At 39.7% G+C, this 22,019-nt stretch overlaps 1 protein-coding gene across 6 annotated transcripts in view; it reads left to right on the forward strand.

Annotated features, from left to right (window-relative positions):
• The window catches only part of CEPT1 (choline/ethanolamine phosphotransferase 1), a 27,502-nt gene extending 5,647 nt beyond the window's left edge, over window positions 1–21,855 (forward strand). For 5 of the 6 annotated variants that reach the window (XM_077335090.1, XM_077335094.1, XM_077335091.1 and 2 more), the window contains exons 3-9: window positions 2,362–2,509; window positions 4,650–4,791; window positions 12,597–12,681; window positions 16,879–17,010; window positions 18,190–18,348; window positions 18,703–18,828; window positions 20,864–21,855. In XM_077335090.1, coding sequence (XP_077191205.1) covers window positions 2,362–2,509; window positions 4,650–4,791; window positions 12,597–12,681; window positions 16,879–17,010; window positions 18,190–18,348; window positions 18,703–18,828; window positions 20,864–20,983 — 912 coding nt within the window. In that variant the 3' untranslated portion in view covers window positions 20,984–21,855. Of the gene's footprint in view, window positions 1–2,361; window positions 2,510–4,649; window positions 4,792–6,142; window positions 6,228–12,596; window positions 12,682–16,878; window positions 17,011–18,189; window positions 18,349–18,702; window positions 18,829–20,863 lie in introns of all 6 variants that reach the window. The other variant, XM_077335089.1, reaches the window with a different exon arrangement.
• Window positions 21,856–22,019: the final 164 nt, after the last annotated feature.

The following is a 22,019-nucleotide window of genomic DNA, read 5'->3' on the forward strand; positions in this document are numbered from 1 at the left end:
AGGTTTTGAATTAACATTTTTATTTATTTATTTATTTATTTATTTTTATTTTGTTACATTTCTATACCAACTTCCTTTGTGGCTCAGGGTGGTTTACAGTATGAGTTCACAGCTCAAACTTCATTGTGATGCTTGTATAATACAGAGAATATATCAACAATTAAGAAGAATAGGAAGAGTTAGTTCTTATATTCTGCATTTCTCTACCAGAAGGAGTCACAAAGCGGCTTACAATCACCTTCCCTTTCCACTCCCCACAACAGACATCCTGTGATGTAGGTGAGGCAGAGAGCCCTGATATTACTGCTCAGTCAGAACAGCTTTATCAGAGCCCAAGGTCACCCAGCAGGCTGCATGTGGGAGAGCGGGGAATCAAACCCAGCTCTTCAGATTAAAAGTCTGCACTCCTAACCACTACACCAAGCTGGCTCTCTTAGGACTTCATGAACACAACTTTATCCTTATTCATGGTTCCTCTACATATTAGTGAAACAGCCTGGGGGGTTGAATGTGTCTGGCTGTCCAAGTTGGAATAGGGCCAATCAGGGTGAAGCTGGCAAAGCTGGCTGCACCCTGATTAGCCCTGCCCCTCCAGCTCCTGCCCTCCATCCATGGCCTGCTAACAAGGGCCTCCGGCTTGCTGCCTGCCTGCTAAGGAGCTCTGTCCCAGCCCTACTAATGAGCTGGCCAGCCCCCGCCCGCCCCACTTGATCTGGCTGTGAGCTGTGGCCCAAAGCCACCAAGCTGCCTGGCCAGGGCCAGGAGAGGGGGCCCTTTCAAGGCCTGTTCTTAGGAACAGGCTTTGAATCTAGTAACATTATAAATTGTGTAATGTTCAACCTTAACTACTCAACTGTGGGTATAACCGTGATTAATGGGTCAGGAGTCACCTTGTGCTGTATTTGTTGGGCACAATGGGTGGTCATGTGGGGGCTTCTGAGGGCCCTAGATGGTGGCATTACTTCACTGGCCTCAACCAAAGGCTTGGTGGAGGAGCAACATTTTCCTGTAAAGCAATGACTCTATCTTATATATTGCATTCTTTCTAATCACCCATTCATGTAAAATATAGAGAAAGGCAAAGCTTTGCTAAATTTCTCCTTGTTTATGTTTGTTATCATCTTGCCCTATTATGTTGGTCCCTGTCTTATAATTTTTGAACTCTCATGCCTGTATAAAATACTTGCATGGATGTTTGCAATCAGATGCCAGCTTCAGATAATAATAATTTGGTACATTTTAAAGTGCTAAGATAAGTTTTGGAATTAGCATAATCTATGCTACCCATGTGTTTCATGGTCTCTGTGACATTTTTCAGTAAAATAAAAAGGTCAACTATTATTGATTTGTCAGACATTTTTTTAAACAGCGTTTAGATTTCTCATGAATTTGAAACATTGAATGAGTTTCTCTGTGGAATGTCAAAATGCCTCTCTTACTTTGACTGTTACAAAGAATGCCACAGTAATAAAATATAGGAATGAAACATTTCCACTGGACTACGGGACACTTGAAACTTAGCTGTTTTCAAAATGTTATGAAGTATTTATTTAGATTGCTTGAATCTCAATGAAATGTCTTCTTTGAAAATCCATGTTAGTGCTCCTAAGGTTCCAGCATATCACAATACACATGCTCCATATCAAAATACAGAAGTCCCACTGATCAAATGTTTGCCCAGACATTTATCTATGATTTTTTTTTTTACAAAATTTTGAGGATTTGGAAGATTTACATGTCCAACATGTTAAAGCTGGACAACAAATTACTTCATATAGTAACATCAGTGGATGTGAATAGTTACTATCTGGATTGTGGTGACCCACAAGCAGAAAGCAACTGTTCAGCTGTTCCAAGTGTTTGTTTTAATGTTTCATTGAGGCCCCACAAAACAGACTTTGCAAAACTTATTACTAGTTCGTTCTGAAACTAGTGTGTGTTCCGAAAGCTGCAGGATTTTCTGTGTTGTTGGCAGATGTAGAGATAGAGGAAAGATCAGCTGATTGTTTCTGACATACTCAGGTTATTAAAATTAAGCAGAACAGCATGTGGTCTCATTTTCCATAAGCAGCATTTATTTTATTTTATATTTGAATTTATATTCCATCCTATCTCCACAGACAGGGCAGATTATGGTACAGTCTTTGTTTATCAAGCAATTGACTAAACTGACAGGTTATTACCACCTTTTTCATTGTTGATATATTTTGATATAGTTTCTTTTATTCATCCAGTGCACCACTGTATATCATACAAGTATCAGTATTTGTACTTTTCTACAGATGATTACGGATGGTTTTATAGCATGTGAGAAATATGGCTAATTTACATTTCACTGCTGTTCACGTGTGTTTCTCTCAGGCACCTGCTTGGGCATATATTGCATGTGCTTGTGGTCTTTTCATATACCAATCTTTGGATGCCATAGATGGAAAGCAAGCAAGAAGAACAAATACTAGCAGTCCTTTGGGAGAACTTTTTGATCATGGCTGTGACTCACTGTCCACAGGTATTTACTACTGAAATGCACTTGTCTATTATTTACACTCTATTTAGAATATAAAACTAGAAAACAGAAACATTATTGGAGGCTGTTGCAAAATGGGAATAATGTGCTGTGATTATGTTGAAGTCCCATGCCAGTTTAAATGCTAACCAGTTTTCGTGGTTCATCAAGGCTTATGCTGAAATAAATTTTGTTAGCCCTTAAGATATGACTTCACTCCTGTTTCATTTTGATTAACATGGCTACCCATCTGGAACAGAGATTATATTGTTGCCGCATTTTAGAGATATGAGATAACACAATATCTAAATTTGTTTACCTAAGATTCAAATGAGTAGCCGTGTTGGTCTGAAGTAGCACAATAAAATCAGAGTCCAGTATATATATATTCCCTGTCATGTGAGAAGATCATAGTCTGACGAAGGGTGCTTGCACTCGAATGCTCACGAATAAATCTTTGTTGGTCTTAAAGGTGCTACTGGACTCTGATTTTGTTTAGCTAAGTTCATATTCATTAATGTACAGTACAGTGTAAACCCATAAAATTATGAAGCATTAGCCCTGAGTAACTCTGCAAAGGTTTTCATTATGAAATCCTTATTAACAAAATCATGTCATCACTTACAATATTTTAAATAGATATTTTGGTGTTTAAGTAGGTAGAGCCTTCGGGGAGGGTGGTATATAAATATAATTAATAAATAAATAAATAAATAAATAAATAAATAGAACTGAACTGAAACAAGGTTTTTCCCCCTTGTTTTCAGTTTCTTGGTTGAAAAGCTCTTCATTGTGTTTTCAACTGCCTTTTTGAACCTTTGCCTTTTTCTTATGCAAATCCTGGAAATTAAATGAGTAAAGGCTCCCACATGCTGGCTTTACAGTTCTAAAGAACTGTGTAAGTCCTGAGCTAGCTCAGGGAAGTCTCCAAACATTGAAAGCAAAAGAGTTGTACAATCCCTGATGTTTTTCTACTTGGTGGCTGGCTAAAGAGAATCTTTTAAATATACTTTATATATCTGGCTGGGCTAGTTTTGCAAGTTTTTGTTGCACTTTGGTAATACTTAAAAATAAACGGAACCAAGCTTTGGGTTGCACAGGCAGCAAGCTCCTATAATAAGTGAATTTACAATAAAGAACTGTAACTCCGATTCTCTCTGCTTGAACCAGCCAACCCCATTAGAGTGTGTTGTGTTTAGGCCACACCATGCCTGGCTAGGCTTTGAATAACAGAATAGAAAGCTTATTGACATGAACATTCCTGCCGTCTTTAAAAGGATGAATGGCTAAGTGCCACTCCCAGTGATCAGAGTCATGCTGTTTTAGGGTTGCTTTCTTAAAATTAATGGAGTGTGCATTCAAAATACTTTATTTTAATAAAAGTGTTTAGACAAGAAGCTGTTTGTAGTCAATTTCAGCATTATGTAGATTCATTTTAACTTTCATTTTCAAACAAATATTAAAAATTGCTGCACAGTAATACTTGCAAAAATATTGTCATATATTAGGCTTACATTAATTTCTGTCAAACTCAAGTATTGAAACTGTTTTCCAACATCTGTTAATTTCTGTTGAAAGTAGTTGGAATCAGGAAAATGGGGAAAATGTGTTTTTCCACTTATGGCTTTGTTTCCCTATTCCCTTGATATATTTGTAGAATCAACAAGCTTCTAGAGTTTGTTCAGGATTAGTCCTAAGGAGATGGTCATGCTTGCTGCTCTGTAAAAATGATCACCTACTGACAGCCTGTTGCAAGCCTATGTGGAGGAAATTAATCAGGTTGCCCATTAGTTCTTACTATTAGTAATACTGGTACAGTATTACTAGTAATATTCATTATTTAAAAATATACTCTGATGAAACAGAGAACACACCTATCCTCCTTCTGGTTAATTTGGTTTGTATACTGATGTTTACTTCCAGCTGTAAACTTTACTTATTTCTTAAAACTTTCATGGATATTAGAAGCTATGCTTCTAAAAACCCATCAAGCAGTAATAAGAGAATCTGTTTCATAACACAGGATATTGAATTGATGAATTAATTGATGAACTAATTGATGAACTAATGAGAACAATTCTTTCTCAAAGCTTTTGTTCTAAAACTTGTAGTCCTTGCTTATTGTAAATAATTTTCTCTGCAGTTTTTGTGGTCTTGGGAACGTGTATTGCTGTGCAGCTGGGGACAAATCCTGACTGGATGTTCTTTTGCTGTTTTGCTGGGACGTTTATGTTTTACTGTGCACATTGGCAGACATATGTCTCTGGAACATTGCGCTTTGGAATGTAAGTAAACCAGCTAAGAGCTAAACTGAATATCCCCACACATAATGTAAAGTCGACGAGGATGCATTCAGAGTTCTGTTGCCTCCTCAATTTAAGATTTTCCCTCAAACTTGGGACTACCTCTGGATTTATAGAACCATTTCCCCTTTCTACAATTGGTCTAATTGTGTAGATTTTTGATCTACAATCTGGGCCAGGTTCATAATTAGTTACATAGATTAATTCAGTTTGCTTCCAGGTAAGTGCACACAGGCTTGTCTTATTTTCCGTCCCCAAGCTTTTTACTTCCTAGAGTTTATCTAGTTTGACTCAAGATAAATGTCCTTGTGCTGTGCAGTGTTGTTTGGCCCAAATGGGTGGACCTTGGTGTGTTTACTGATCTCCAGGCCAGGGATAGGGTGAACATCCTGAAACCTGAGCTAATGCAATATGATGCTAGTTCACAGCCTTCTGATGCTTAGAACTTTCCAGAGTAGTAATGCTAGTTGGCTGCTGTAAGGAGTGATTTTTCTCAAAGGACAAACCATTAATCGTGAAGTGGAAAATAGCAAGTTTTGAATCTAAACTTCTAGACTGAGTATCTACATGGCTCAAAACAGTGACTAGCAGCATATGTATGCCAGGCAATAATCTGGGTTATAAATGAGCTCAAAAAGAAGAATGATTGTGGCCCAGTACTGTTTGTACTAAACTTGATCTGAATGTAGATTCAAGAGTTTTATACAATTGACTTATGGTTTGTCCTACAAATAGGTAAGACAGAGTAGAGTCAATTCAAAGACTACTGCAAAGGACACTGGTTTCATGTCATTGCATGGATCAGACCTTGCTATGTTGCTAGTTCATTGCAGTCAATTATGCTGTCATAAAGGAGCATTCTTTGGGCTGTATACTTTACATAGAATATAAAATTATCACTTTACTTCATTAGCATAACTTAACTTAATTATGGCTTACATATGTTGATGTGTCTTTTTACTGTATGTAAGCTATTTCAGAACTGCTGCTATAGATGATGGGTAGGATTTGCTTTAAATTTATATTGGACTTGAAGATGTAAGTTTTTCATTTTAATTTGTGTGAAATTTGTCATATTAATTTTTTGGGAATACATTAAAAACTCCTTTTCAGGAGTACAGTCCAAGACTATTAAACACATTGGGAATTACCACTGACTTTACTTCTCAGGTCACAAAATGGCCTTTGTAATGACTATTTGCAAAATTGAAAAAGAGCAGTCTATTTGATTTCAAGTTTGTATTTTTAATTGTCAGTGAAAATCTTTCCGTGGAACTGTTAAAGATCTCTTAGTACAATGATAATTTTAAATGTTTCTTTTCCTCATGCATAGATTTGATGTTACGGAGTCTGAGCTCTGTATTATAATAACTCACCTTCTCACAGGAACTCTGGGACCTGAGTTCTGGAATGACACGGTAACTGAAACAAGACAGTGTTACCCACAATGAATGATAGCATGAATTCTGTAGAGACAGCACCTTTTGTCATGCACAGTGTAACTGGAAATATGTCCTTTCACATTTGTTTCAATAAAAGGCACTCAGTCATCCCTATGTGGGAAATAAAAATTCACTCTGATTGTGAAGCTTTTCCCCCATTTGCTATAAAACAGGGGTAGTCAACCTGTGGTCCTCCAGATGTTCATGGACTACAATTCCCATGAGCCCCTGCCAGCAAATGATGGCAGGAGCTCATGGGAATTGTTCCATGAACATCTGGAGGACCACAGGTTGACTACCCCTGCTCTAAAACATGAATAGCTCTGTTATGAAACAATGATGTTGTCTCCCCCTTCCCAATTGGCTATTATAAAATATGCAGAACTGACTTCACCACTTTGAAGAGAAGAATGCCAGAGTGTGGATGCATCTCTTTACATAAGGTCTGGATTATTTTGTTGGAACCACCTTTGGAATATTTCCTTCCTCTTTAATTAGAAACCTTTCCACCTGGAAAAAGAATTGTTTAGCTAGCTAGCTAGTTAGATCTTAGTGTTAGAAAAATATTCTCAGTGATCCCAGAAAAATGTTCTTAGTCATCTTTTAGAGTTTCTTGCCCTTAATCTTAGGAAAGATCCTATAGGAGCCTATAGGGCTCTTTCCTAGGATGCTGTGTATCAGTGATGTAGTTTCCTAATAAGCCAAAGTTTTACTGTTCCAGCCCTTATTTAAATATCAGGAAAATTAGCTGCTAATATGGGATTTTCATCATTCTGTTGGTTAGTGGAACCAGTCAAAATATTTCTTTAAGGTGCTTGCAAATTGTGTTTTTAAATGTCACTTTATTAAAAGCTTAAACAAATTGGCCTTCTGATTCTTCCAATTTCTTCGTGCAGAACTACTATCCTCTCTTTGAATTAATCTCTCTTGATACTGCATTTGAAAATGGATAAAAATTAATGTAGAAGATTTCTCACTGGTAGTTGCTGGCCATAGGAATTAAGAAATGCTTTTAATTCTCATGGCAGTCACATTTGTTACAGAAACACCAGTATACTCACAGCAGGCAGATAAAGTATGAATGGCAAGGTATATATGTGTTGTGGAGCTGTACTATGATCAGCATTCTTAGACACATGTTTTGGGGTGCTTATGAATAGGTAAATATTGGTTGTACGTTGTGGCCAACACTGGTGTATACATGGCAGACTTGATTTTGACTGTTCTGAGTGATTTACACAATCTCCATAATATCTGTAAGATAGGTGGGTGTTACAGATGGGTGATGGGTGAGGACTGAGACTGAAAAATGGCAGGTTGCCTAAAGCCATCTACTGAATTAATAGGTGGGCTAGAGCCATCTACTGAATTAATAGTTGGGGTGAGGTTTTGACTGGAGACTCTTGGTTTGAGAAAGGTATGTGACATACTAGAAAATATGGGGCCGCTGTCCAGGACCCTGAATATCTTTTCACAAATTCTTTAGCTGACATTCTGCCCCACTCCATACACGAGGAAGCTGTTATTTTTATCAGCAATATTTGGGTAGCATTTTCATGTTTGATTCTGAAATAGTATGCTACCAGATAACTGGAATAAATTGGGTTTAACAGGTGCTTGGAAAAGCATATGAACTAAATGTATTTAATTCTGACAGTACACTGTATGATCATATTGCGACGGGGAGAGGTAGGTACTGCAGAGTAATGATCAGTATTCACTTTGACCAACTCATGAATTGGCACTTTATTGCTTCTCCCTCTTGCGGCAGCCCAAGGACCACCTCTGTTTTCTTCCTGGTGCTCAGCAAATCCTCAGAACAGCATGAGACAAAAATGGTATCTGCAGTGGGGCAGGGAGAATTGGCAAAAATACCCCAGAATCTCAAGGATAGAAATGGCCTTCCATCACATACCTACCATCACATACCTACCGCTCTATGCCCCCCGCAGGGCCTTACGCTCTGCAGGTGAGAACCTGTTGGTCGTCCCTGGCCTGAAGGAAGCGCGCCTAGCCTCGACCAGGGCCAGGGCTTTTTCAGTCCTGGCCCCTACCTGATGGAATGAGCTCCTGGGTGATCTGCGGGCCCTGCGGGATTTGTCAGCTTTCCGCAGGGCCTGTAAAACGGAGCTTTTCCACCAGGTCTATGGTTGAGGCTGGGGTCAGCGAATCAGGGACATTGCTCCCCCCCTAGGAGTTGGAGTGTACGCTACTCCCCTATCCTTTCCTCTTCACCTCTTTAATAATTGGGGGAGGGATGGGATTTTTAGCCGTCATGTTAGTAGATTGATGTTTTAATGGGAATTTTAATGGGGTTAGTTGTTGTGACCTGCCTCGAGCCTGTCGGGAGAGGCGGGAAATAAATCTAAAAATAATAATAATAATCATCATCATCATCAGAAATGAGTGGTAGGACATAAACTGGTATCTAGAACATAACAAAATAGAACTAATTCATAGTGACAGATAGTGGCTCCAGATATTTTGTGTGTTACAGATTGCATATTTGAAGTGGCTACATGTGTCACTTGTACTTTGCCGTGTGTATACTTGTATGTGTTGGGAAGATGCAGCTAATTGCAAATCCCTGCTACATTTATTTACTGGGCAATAGATGAGCACAGCATATGCTGATGTTACAGTAAAAATGTGCTAGGATTTGGCAGTAGTATTGATGTTACATGCATCAGGTTGCCAGGGGAAAATATCAGGAATCCTTATACACATTTATGTGCAAATAATTTGAAAACAAGATAATGTTAGTAAACTAGAATAGGAATTTTAAATTTATTTGCTTAGGATTCCACATAGAGATTTCTTTCAAGCTATCGGGCAGTGGGGGCAGGTGGGTGTGTGGTAGCATTATTTTGTTGTAATGATGCTTTGAGCCCACTTGGAGACACTGTTTGCCATGGAGAGAGCACTTTGGCAGTTCTATCCAACCATTAATAGAATCTTGACCATGTCATAGGGATGAGGACTTTTTAGGGGGAGGGAAAAACCTTTTAAACATTTTAATTGAATTGTTGTCAGCAGAGAGATGATAAAGTATAGGATAAGCATTTTTTTTGTTAGCTCTAAAGAAACAGGTAGAGGATAATCATGGTTGATCACAAAATGACTTAATTTTTTTCCGGTGTATATAGAAACAATGACAAAGAATTAACATCAAATTCCATGGGCTTTTAATTTCCTCACATAGATATTCATCAGAAGGAGTTGTTAGTAGTAGGGACCCAGTTACTTGTATTGTGCATCTGAAGTTAGGCTGACTGCTGCTGTGCTTTAGATAATGAGTATGATAAGAGTAGATAAATTCCTATTTAAGCAAGTAGTTCTTCCTTTTTAACTTAAAGGGAATTAATTTTGAAATCTTGAGCCAATCTCTGCAGCAGTAATATGGTTCAAGTATGCCACAGGCAATTAGCAATGGCATCTTCAGCAGAGGAGAGCGACGAGGATGATCTGGGTCAAGGGACCAAGCCCTATGAAGATAGGTTGAGGGACTTGGGAATGTTCAGCCTGGAGAAAAGGAGGTTGAGAGGGGATATGATAGCCCTCTTTAAGTATTTGAAAGGTTGTCACTTGGAGGAGGGCAGGATGCTGTTTCCGTTGGCTGCAGAGGAGAGGATGCACAGTAATGGGTTTAAACTACAAGTACAACAATATAGGCTAGATATTAGGAAAAATATTTTCACAGTCAGAGTAGTTCAGCGGTGGAATAGGCTGCCTAAAGAGGTGGTGAGCTCCCCCTCACTGGCAGTCTTCAAGCAAAGGTTGGATACACACTTTTCTTGGATGCTTTAGGATGCTTTGGGCTGATCCTGCGTAGAGCAGGAGGTTGGACTAGATGGCCTGTATGGCCCCCTCCTACTCTATGATTCTGTGATTCTGAGTAAAACCCCCAAAATTTGGGGTAGGATATGCACTTTCATCACTGCTCAGTTGAACCGTGACTCACAAACACTGCCCGGAATTTGTTAGTCTTCCTGGACTCGTGTTGTTTTCTACTGCTACAGACAAGACTAACACAGCTGCCCCTCACCTTCAGTAGGAGCCCAAGATCACTCTGTAATCATTTTTTGTGTGAAAGAGGTGAGGGGCTAATTTAATGTTTGCAGTAAAGGGAAACACAGCACAAGCTCCAGCTTTCACTGTGTCCCAGGGGCAGTGCTGGTTTTTGTTATTTGTCCCTACTAAATCACCATTCCTGATTTTGCTTTTTAATTGCTCCTGATTCTGTTAGTATGAATTACTGAAGTTGTCATTTGTCATTTCTCAGAGTTCACTTCCCTCCACAGGATCTCTACAAGCTATATTTCTGAGTGGACTAGTGTACACAAGATAAAAGCATGTGCATGAATGTTTTGCTACCACACAGAGCACAGACTCTACAGCAGATTCTGAGTGTAAAATTTGAATTGTGCTAGCATATTTTTCAGACACCTGTGTGTTTCTAATGCAGCATTAATCAAAAGAGCAAACACCGTTTTGGCATTTAAATCACTAGAGAACAGGCTATTGCGGAGTAAATGAATAAAACATAGAGAAGGCAGAGTGCAGTCCTCAGCAGTGCGTAATTTAGAAGGTGAAAAGTTAGGACAGTGAGGATTGACATGACAGTTGCAGTGTTATGAACTTGTTCCTATTGAAATACTGGAAGATAGAATATAGTAAAGTGTGGCACAAAAGAGGTCATTTCCCCCACCGCACCCTGTTTGATTTAAGGTATGGATAAACAGGGCAACCAATTAATGCTTGTGTGTTTTTCAGAGGCTGATTCCTTAAGATATGTTATAAATGTTTTAATTTTAAAAGCAGATATCGCAGTGTCTATGTGGCATCATGATAATCCATCATACTCTCATACTCTCCTGTTACCATTCTTGCACTCTTTAGCATTTCTACAATCTTAATTTTTCAGTTTCAGTAATGGTGTCATTTATGCAAGATCACTTCATCAATTTCTTCTCTGCTACATTTTTTTTACCATCACAAATGAAATATAAGTGAACATTATATTAGTGGATAACTTGGAGGCAACTGATGGCATCTGCCACAAGTAGGAACTGTTGATTTCAACATATTTATCTAACATGCTTGGCGCTCCAGACAATGATTTTCAACATTCTGATGAAGGGAACTTTACCTTTCAAAAGTTTACACTGAGATCTCCAGTGTGGTGTCCGCCAAGTCCTTTCCTGGCACCCATGAAGGGGGGGTTTGTCAAGCAGGGCTTCTGATTGGCGGTGCCAAGCTGGCCAAGGGCCTAGGTGGGGAGATTCCGACCACACGCGCTCCGGGGCTGTTTTCTTCCGGGCACTGGGGATTTGCCAGGCCCGGGGAAACCCGCAAAGTTGCAGCAGCCGTAGCCATGAGAGACCAGAGGCTTGCAAAGCGGGGACTTCTTAGTCTGAGGAAGAATGCTTGCACTCGAAAGCTCACACCTTGGATAAATCTTTGTTGGTCTTAAAGGTGCTACTGGACTCTGATTTTATTGATAAAATATAATACTCCTAAAACCATTAAAGATACAGTAACATTTAAAACATTCAGATGGCGATATAATCCCAATTCTACCCCCCCCCCTTCAAACTCTGATTACAAGAACTATGGTTAATGTCAGTACAGGTGGCGACTGTAAAACCTGGTTAAAGAAATTGGGCAAGGGAGGCAGAAATTCATCCCTGAGAAAAGGAAGGACGTGGGTGAGCCTGTGGCCCCCTTAAGATTTCTTGGCTGTATGTGAATGATTAGTAGCATTGCATCTACTTCAGGATTTATGTCAACTGCACTACATGCAGGGTCAGAGGAGAAAAACTGTGGTGAGGAATTCTGCAGAGTTAAGGCTAAATTCTTTTTGTTGGTGGGCAAGGTTAATGTTTATGTTTGCAGCCACTTAAAGGAAGTAAACAAGTTCCAACTCTTGCTTTTGGCCACAGTTCTAGACAGCCATAGTGTGAATGGGAGAAAAGTACTTGTACAGCCAGAGATTTGGTGGATGTCTTTACAGTTGTCGAAGGACCAAGTAAGTCATTAGTCCATTTAAAAGCAGACTGCCCATACAGCCAGTATGCCAGTAGAAATGCCTGAAGCCTCTCTAGCTGCAATTGTGCTTGTCTCCTGCCGTTCTGTGGCTGTCCAGGACTGATGCCTAAAACCATAGCTCTGTTTTTCTCTGCTGTGAAGTTAGATCTGCAGTACAGAAACATATTTTCGCCATAATTTTCAATTTTTCTTTTTTCATTTTACCTTGTGCATGATAGAGGAGAGCTGCCGAGCTTGCAAAATTATTAAAATTGCTCTGAGTAATTCTGCTCTTTTGGCTTTTTTGTACCTAATCAGAATTGATGTGACTGAAGTGCAAATCTTCATAATAATCATGCATTTACTGGCAGTGATCGGAGGACCAGCTTTTTGGCATACAATGGTAAATCTGTTCATCTTGTATATCACATGGTGTATATATATATATATATTGGTTTTTAACCTGCCATTTTAAAACATTTTATTATTCATCTAGAAGAGTACCACTTTCATTTTATTGGGAAAATCTCACCATTTTCCAGTGGAGTAAATAAAGTATTGTGCTGAAGTATATATTGACTACAGAGCCCTAGCATATTTAAAGAGATTAATTCTTTTGTTGTCATTCATCCAGAAGAACCTCAACCATTCCTTTTGTAGATAAGGCATTATTTTAATAATATGTACCAGTAACATAATATTGACAACTTGGTGATATTTAATCCCAAATCAGCAAAATGAAGCTGCTTAATTTAGAAAGGCCATTGTACACAATTATTTATCTTGAGCCATAAGCAATTTTAACAGAATGCCATGTAAAAGGTGGTATTAAATTTTAAGAAATTGTTGGACCAGAAGCACTAACCTGGGATGGTTTGACTGCTGCAGAAGCTTGAGCATGGTATGTGTGTCTACTAAAACATAACATGTTGTTATAACACAACAGCTGTGTGCCTTGTATGTAAATTAAATCAAAAGCTAATTGTCTTCATTCGCTATCTTTGTTGCAATGTAATCATTACAAAAATAAATAATTGATGGGCTTGAAAAATACTCCCTTTAATGTGAAAAGCAAATGTTATTTCAGAAAAAGCTGTTTCATGGATTTAAAGAAAAGTATTTTAAGTAATATGTATTTTGTTGTGTGTCCTGACTTCTGTATTTTGATTGAGTAATTGGCTGTTCCTTATTCTGGAAAAACCTTTTGGCTCATATTGTATAGAGAAAAATATATGGCTAGAATTTATGTTATTTAAGAGAATATCTACTCAAACATTCCACTTTTCTCTCTCTGAGGCATTTCCACACTTTGCATTTGCATAGTAGTTTTGTAAATCTGTTTACAATGATGACCACACAATATTTTGTTCCCACATAATGGACAGCAGATAGCAGGGAAGGAGGACATTAGACAGCTGTGCTGTTATTGCTTTCCATTCCTTTTGTGAAATTTGACAGATGTACACTTTAGCACAGGGTAGGACAAGTTCATGACCTCCAAAGAACTTAAAGATAAATGAATGAAATGCTTACCAAAATCTGGAGCATGGTGGAGATGCAGTCACCCAGCTTCTGTTTCTTAAAAATTGTTGAGCAAGCGCACACATGCTGGAGTTGCACAGTACTGGCGGATGTAGCCACTGTAGAGTTGTCTGCCCAGGTAGGAAAATTCCTGGAGGTATTGAGCGTTAAGCCTGGAGAGAGCAAGGTTTGTGGAGGGAAGGAGCCTCAACAGCTTATAATGCCTTACAGTCCATTCTCCAAAGCAGCCCTTTTCTCCAAGGGAACTGATCTCCATTGTCTAGAAATTCCAGGGGATCTCCAGGCCCCACCTGGAGGCTGGTAACACTAAACTACTGTAGAATAAAAGTTCAGAAGCGGTGTGGGAATGGGAGACCTGTGTTGGTATCACCTTGAAGGGAAACAAATGTTCAATGAACAGAGCTGTTCTACGGTTGAGGCCAGAAATGATATCTAATTCCACTCTACCTGCCCCAGCAAGCCAAAATGCAATACTTTAGATCAAGTTACTTCCTTACCCATGGAGAGAATACTACCGTTGATTTTATTAACTAATTATTTTAATGTGAACTAACTTTAATTTTACACAGGGATTGCACTGACTCACAAAATGTAATCTGCCCTGAGTTCCCAAAATAAAATTTAACATCTAGTTGAATCATCATTATATTAAATTATTACTGAAAATGAACTCAAGCTACAGATAGGACTTTTGTTAGGTGGTTGGGGTGAGGTTGCATAGAGAGCTGACTATGTGAGAAGGCCCAGTGATATATCCTTTGGATATCATACGTTCTATAAATTAGAATGGCTATTTATGTTATTTTGTCTTAATATTTATACAATATTTTTACAATGTATAAATACCCTCAATGTCTTATGCAGCCATTTCCTTTTTTTCCCATCTAATTGTTTGTAGCTCTTATTGTAGCTAAGGTTGAAAAGCTTGTTGACAAACGTCTAAACTTCTGAAATTTACGGAATAAATGCTGTTTCATTTCCCTTAATACTTAAGCTTAAAAAACCAAAATAGTTTCATATTTGAGTAGATACATCTTAGAACAAGAGTTCTATAGAGTAAGTATTCTATGTTTGACCATGATACGCACATTATTTATTTATTTTATTTATTTATATACCGCCCTCCCTTTCGGTTCTAGGCAGTTTACATTATAACTCTCATTTGCGGTAAAATACAATTAACATTCATTATGAAACTTATTTAACAGTGAACTTTTATCAAACAGTGTAATATAATAACTACTTAATAACAGCAACAACAAAATGTGGTATAACAGTATTCAGCAACAACAGTTTGGTCAGTTTGTGCCATGGTCTGGTTTTCAGTTAGTGCAGATTATGGGCTTGTTGGTGGTGGTAGCAGCTTGTTCACTCATCTTGGCCAAATGTCTGGTGGAAGAGCTCCTTTTTGCAGGCTCTGCAAAATTCTTTTAGTTCTGGCAGGGCCCTGAAGTCCTCTGGGAGCTCGTTCCACCAGGTGGGAGCCAAGACTAAGAAAGCCTTGGTTCTGGTCATTGATAGATGAGCTTCCTTGGGGCCAGGGATCAGCAGTTTATTGGTGTTACAAGAGCGTAATGCTCAGGGCCCAGACCCTGTATGGCCTTGAAGGTAATTACCATAACCTTAAGCCTGATCCAGTAATCAGCTGGCAGCCAGTGCAGCTCTTGGAGTGCGGGCCGGATATCGGTCCTCCAAGGTGTCCCCGTAAGGACCCTGGCTGCTGGCACCGGTTGCCATTTCTAGGTCAGGGATAAGGTAGGCCTGCGCAGAGTGAGTTGCAGAAATCCAGCCTAGATGTGACCGTTGCCTTGGATCACTGTGGTTAGGGGTTCTGGGGCCAGGTAGGGAGCAGGTAGCTTGGCTTGATGTAGGTGGAAGAATGCCTACCAGGCTACTTTTGCGAATTATGTGGATGGTGATTCAAGACTGGCAAAAGGGAATACTTCACATGAAGCTTTTGACTGGAGAATTAACTGCAACAAGATATAGTAAAAGCCACAAGCATGTGGCTTTAAAACAAACAAGAAAAAACTATATAAATTCATGGAAGACAGTTCAACCAATAACGTTTTTTATGATAATGTAACTGCCATGTTTCAGAAAACAGTATACCTCCAGTTACAAAATCCTGGAGTCACCAAACAGTGAGAGATGTCTGCAGAGTTTTGCTGGTGAGCCTCGGGCATGGAAAATGGATCACTTTATCAGCTGACGCTGCAGTCTTACATTCTTATTGATTTTTCCATTTGCTTTATTTCATTTCTGAGTTTGGAATTTGTAGAATATAACCAAACATACTCTTTGTACTCACTTGGATTCTTCAGTTTGTTTTCCTCTGGCCATATCCAGTCTAGATGTTTCATTTGACATCTGGTTTAACTTTATGGATTCTGGGGGGAAAGCATCTTTAAAGGAGGGGGGGGTGCTAATATGAGGCACATGCCTTTCATCAGTATGTACTTGTCCCAGGAGGAATTCAAATGCTGGTGTTACTTATGTATGTCACCTTGGACACACAACTGTACATTTCTGAAAGGTAATGTGAAGAAAAGCTTTTCTCCCCTGTTATCTCTAGATAACTTCCAGAAAAGTGGAATGTTTGAGGGTTAAGCTCCATGCTGGAGATATATGATTGAATCTTGCTGGACTTTTTCTAAAGCTAAATAGCAGCTACATGTAATCCTAATTCAGACGGGAACCAAAGGGCTTATTTTGTCACTTCTGCATGGTTTCAGTTGTTGAAAATGCCCTCTCCATCCTACTGTTAACCAAGGAAAGGGGAAAAGAAGGGCAAAGTGCAAGGACCCATCTTTATTCCCTTGCTGGGCTAATGGCAGCACAGGGGAAACTTTTTGGTATGGAAAAACCCTCCATCAGAGGTTTTTCCTTCTCGTTTAGCCCTGATCCAAATTGAGATGACACATGACTTTTTAAATGTTGGTAAGATTTATTCACAGATATCCCATTTTCTTGTCCGTTTTGGCCTTGAGTTTATGCAGCAGCTAGAAAAAATATTTCAGGTTGACTGTAACTATGTTCATTCCCCCCTTCTGTTAAGATTCCAGTGCTGAACATCCCAGTGAAACTACTTCCAGCCCTTTGTACAGTAGCAGGAACTATATTCTCATGTACAAACTACTTTGGTGTGATCTTCACAGGTGGTGTTGGCAAAAATGGATCAACGATAGCAGTGAGTATTTGTTATTGTGTTTTCATCTCCTTTGAGCAATTCAGGGTTTGGTTATTCTGCCAGCCTCCAGAGTGTTGATGTATGTTCACACATGGTTCCATTTTATTAGTGTAGTCTTGTGCACTGTTTACAAGCCCAAAGAAAATACAGTTCATCTGAATGAAACCTGCAAAACGATAGATCTGTGATTTTCTGCCTTTTAAAAATTTATTTAGTTTACTTATAGCCCATGTTTCTCACTGAGGCTTAAGGTACATTACAGATCACAGCGAAGAAAGAAATAATTGCAGCATATAAAACAGTGACTGAAGAGTGCAATATGACTAGAACAAAATTGCCTGATTGAATAGAATTTCATGTGTGCCTCACTTCTTAGAGAGAAGACAACAGTTTCTTTGATTCTCTGCACAATTTTTTCCATTTGAGAAGTGTGTCATTCCTGACAATCTTCCAGAAATGGAACTAGTCTTTTTCTGAGTTCTTTTGAAATAGATCTTGGGGTTTTAAAAATTTGGACTATATGTAGCTAAGACATACTATAGTCCAACATAAAGCAAAATACCTTATGATATAAAATAATAGATTTGGACTTACTGTGCTTTAAATATTACATCTGCATCCAAACAGTAGCAATCCTTCCCCCCCCCCATTACTTTAAGCCTGAAATTAAAACTTGGGTTGTGAATGCAGCAGCTTGTGATGTTTGCTTCCCTCTCAGAAACTTCAAACTCAGGGTCAGCCAGGTGATGCTCTTGTGTACGCTTTTCAGGTGCCAGATGTGTGGGATCAACAAAAGAGCCAGCTTGGTGTAGTGGTTAGGAGTGCGGACTTCTAATATGGTGAGCTGGGTTTGATTCCCCGCTCCCCCATATGCAGCCAGTTGGGTGACCTTGGGCTCGCCACAGCACTGAGAAAGCTATTCTGACCAAGCAGTAATATCAGGGCTCTTTCAGCCTCACCTACCTCACAGGGTGTCTGTGAGGGAAGGCGATTGTAAGCCGCTTTGAGACTCCTTTGGGTAGAGAAAAGCAGCATATAAAAACCAACTTTTCTTCTTTAGTTACAGTATAGCATAAATTGTCAGCCTCATCCACGTCATCTGGGCATATCATGTTGACATATGTATTTATGCATTGTGCCCAACTTGATGAAGTAACACCATGCTCCTTCTTTGCATAGGGAACAAGTGTCCTTTCGCCATTTCTTCACATTGGATCAGTCATTGCATTAGCTGCCATGATCTACAAGAAATCTGCTGTGGAGCTCTTTGAAAAGCACCCGTGTCTCTACATACTAACTTTTGGTTTTGTATCTGCAAAGATAACTAACAAACTGGTGGTAAGTGCCTCATCATCCTTGTTTATCTTTTTTTCTATGTTTAATTCTGCCATTAAACATTTCCTTCCTTTCTTCCACTATAAGCACTGATAAACCATACCATCACAAATGTTAGATTTCTGAAAACAGCTTCTCTCTTTCCAGAGCTAGTGTTGCATACAATGGCACTTCTCACTTGCCTCCCCAAAATACTGTGCTGGAGGCTCTGCCATTGCCCGGTCTATGAAAAGAAATGTGACTGACATTATAATCAAAATTCATTTGCTTGCACCATAAAACTAAATAAATTACGTGTAGTTCACCAGAAATGCTGAAAAAGAATATTAATCTGGATTGCCTTATTTCTTCCTGCAGGTTGCACATATGACCAAAAGCGAAATGCATCTGCATGACACAGCATTCATAGGCCCAGCACTCTTGTTTCTGGACCAATATTTTAACAGCTTTATTGATGAATATATTGTACTTTGGATTGCTCTGGTAAGTATTTCCTCATTTTTCTGGTAATTATCTGCATTAAATCATAAACATCAAAAACTTTAAAATCCCCTAGTCCCACCCACTTCCTAAAGATATTGAAGCATCAGGAAAGGTGCCTGTGGAAGTAGTGTGGCACTGTTGTTGTTGTTAGGTGCAAAGTTGTGTCCGACCCATCGCGACCCAATGGAAAATGATCCTCCAGGCCTTCCTGTCCTCTACCATTCCTTGGAGTCCATTTAAGTTTGCACCAACTGCTTCAGTGACTCCATGCAGCCACCTCATTCTCTGCCGTCCCCTTCTTTTGCCCTCAATCACTCCTGGCATTAGCATGGCATTAATGGGCACCATATTGGGACCACTGCTTTAAGGGCATAACTGGAATGTAGGAATTCATGGTGTAGGAATCCCAAAACTCCATTGGGATATCATGGGAAGATGTATGTGCCCCCTAAAGTAGCGATCCCCAACCTGTGGGCCGTGGACCACATGTGGTCCTTCGACTAATTGGAGGTGGGCCCCGAAGGACACCTTCTCCCCCCCCCCCCGGCCCTTTACTTCATCCCCCCCCAGCCCTTTACAACACACTTCATTGTTGTGGCGTGTCTGTATCTTATTTTGAAGGGATGTTTAAACATTACCATAGCAATCAGAGAGCGCTAGGGCAGTGGTTAAGAGTAGAGGAGTAAACTAACCCCCCCCCCACCGGGCCTCAGTAAAAGGCGTTGAGTGGTCCTCAGTGAGTGGTCCCCAGCGTTGAGTGGTCCCCGGTGATAAAAAGGTTAGGGACCACTGCCCTAAAGGATATCCTCCTTAATAATGATATTGAATGTTTATTATTCAGTATGTAATACTGAATATTTAACTAATGGTGGATGGGTTAGTTTGAACTGTTTTAAAGAGCCTCTTGTGGCGCAGAGTGGTAAGGCAGCAGACATGCAGTCTGAAAACTCTGCCCATGAGGCTGGGAGTTCAATCCCAGCAGCCGACTCAAAGCTGACTCAGCCTTCCATTCTTCCGAGGTCGGTAAAATCAGTACCCAGCTTGCTGTAATGACTGGGGAAGGCACTGGCAAACCACCCCGTATTGAGTCTGCCATGAAAACGCTAGAGGGCATCACCCCAAGGGTCAGACATGACCTGGTGCTTGCACAGGTGATACCTTTACCTTTTACCTATTTTAAATTTTAAGGTATTTATGAATTGGTTACCTTCCCTGAGACTTGTGGGAAGGATGGGTTAGAAATATAAGAAGAGTTGGTTCTTATATGCTGCTTTTCCCTACCCGAAGGAGCCTCAAAGCAGCTTACAGTCACCTTTCCTTTCATCTCCCCACAACAGACACCCTGTGGGTGAGGCTGAGAGAGCCCTGATATCACTGCTTGGTCAGAACAGCTTTATCAGTGCCCTGGCGAGCCCAAGGTCACCCAGCTGGATGCATGTGGGGAAGTGCAGAATCGAACCCGGCACACCAGATTAGAAGTCTGCACTCCTAACCACTACACAAAAGATGATGATGAAGGAAAGGCACAACTCACATCAATTACACAGTCAATATTAGATTATCAAAAATATTCTAAAATGTACTCTGATTCATCTCTACTCAGTCCTTCAGAAAAGTGGATTAGAATGTTGCTATTGAAATAATATCTGTAGTAATGGTTACTCCACAAAGACTTTTGCTGTTGCTGTATTTGTATCTTATAGGTAGGTTTTATTTTTGAACTTCTGCATGTGAATCTTTCCTTTTAAGGAGCTCAAAGCGACATCCATGGTTCCCCAAAGATAGCATGATTGGCCCAGTATTATCTGGTGGATTAGTGAGGGTTGAACCTGGATTTTCCTGTCCAAGATCACAGTGGCTGCCATATATATTGTATCAGTAAAACACAAAGGATAAGCTGGTGCTTACAGAGACCATAGAGACTGTTGCAAGAGACTGTTGCATAAAAATAAAGGCTAATCCTGGTGTTTTAGAGAATGGGCATATGATGTCAAGGCTTTAATGCCTCGATCTTGTGGCTGTGTTTTCTTTTCAGATCTTCTCCCTCTTTGATTTGCTCCGGTACTGTGTCAGTGTGTGCAATCAGATCGCGTCCCACCTTCACATCCATGTCTTCAGGATCAAGACCCCCTCCACACATTCTAATCATCACTAGCTACTTGGTCATCATCACCACAAATAAGAAATAACTGACAACTATTTTCTACTGGAGAGGATTCAAGCATACTGAGGAGACTATGAAAACAGGAGCAGATAGAAACAAGTCTAATTTATAATAATGCTGTATAACATCTACTCTTGATTACTGACAACACTCCTTAGCTAGCCTCCTCCAATGAAAGGGGAATCCCAAGCACTCTCCAATCAAACGCACACCATTTCCACTCTGCTGGGTGTGTGCCCTGGAAAGCATGCAGAGAGTGAAGCTTTGTCTTTCTAATTGCCACAACTACAGAAGAAACTCCTGGGGCAAATGGATTCCCAACAATAGAGATTTCTAATAGAGTGTAATCACAAGCTATGACAATTTGCTTTCAGTTTTAATCATCTCTCAGTAAGATCCTCATTTAGTACCCACCCAGAATTTATTTACTAAAGAGTTGAGCTTGTAACACAGAGATATCCCACTAGGGCTTTGGGCTGCGGAACATCTTGGACTTTTGAGTCTGGACTGTGATCTTGTCATTCACCTGCGGCTGTTGAGGAGATTTTTAAAAGCTCCAACCGACTCTTAGGCACGTTATTCCCATTGACTCTGGAAGCTGGGGGAACACAAGTGCCATCTTCGGAAGCAATCCCCCGTGGCTGAATGGGCTCTGTTCATTTCAATAGGAGCGGTGTGGGTTTGCTGGATGCAAATTACTCAGCCACTGTGCTTGATGAGTTGCACCTTTTGTCTTTAAAATCCACCCCCACCCCCGTATGCCCTGAGAGGTAGGGGTGGGGCGATTGTCAGCATGCGGTATAGTGTGGTATTTCTGTCCATTTATTTGATTTTTTTAAAAAAATAAACATTTAAAGAATTTATTTCTCAGTTTCTTCAGTGAAAAGTATATACAAAAATTTACAGTTACTTTTTTGTATAAAATTTATGCAAAAAATTATTTCTGCTCTTTAATAAATAAGAAAATTCTCATAGCTATGACCATCCTTGTATTCATGCGCTGCTTTGAGCCGTTCTGCAGAAATGT

This window comes from Paroedura picta, chromosome 4 (assembly GCF_049243985.1).
Source record: "Paroedura picta isolate Pp20150507F chromosome 4, Ppicta_v3.0, whole genome shotgun sequence".
NCBI lineage: Eukaryota > Metazoa > Chordata > Lepidosauria > Squamata > Gekkonidae > Paroedura > Paroedura picta.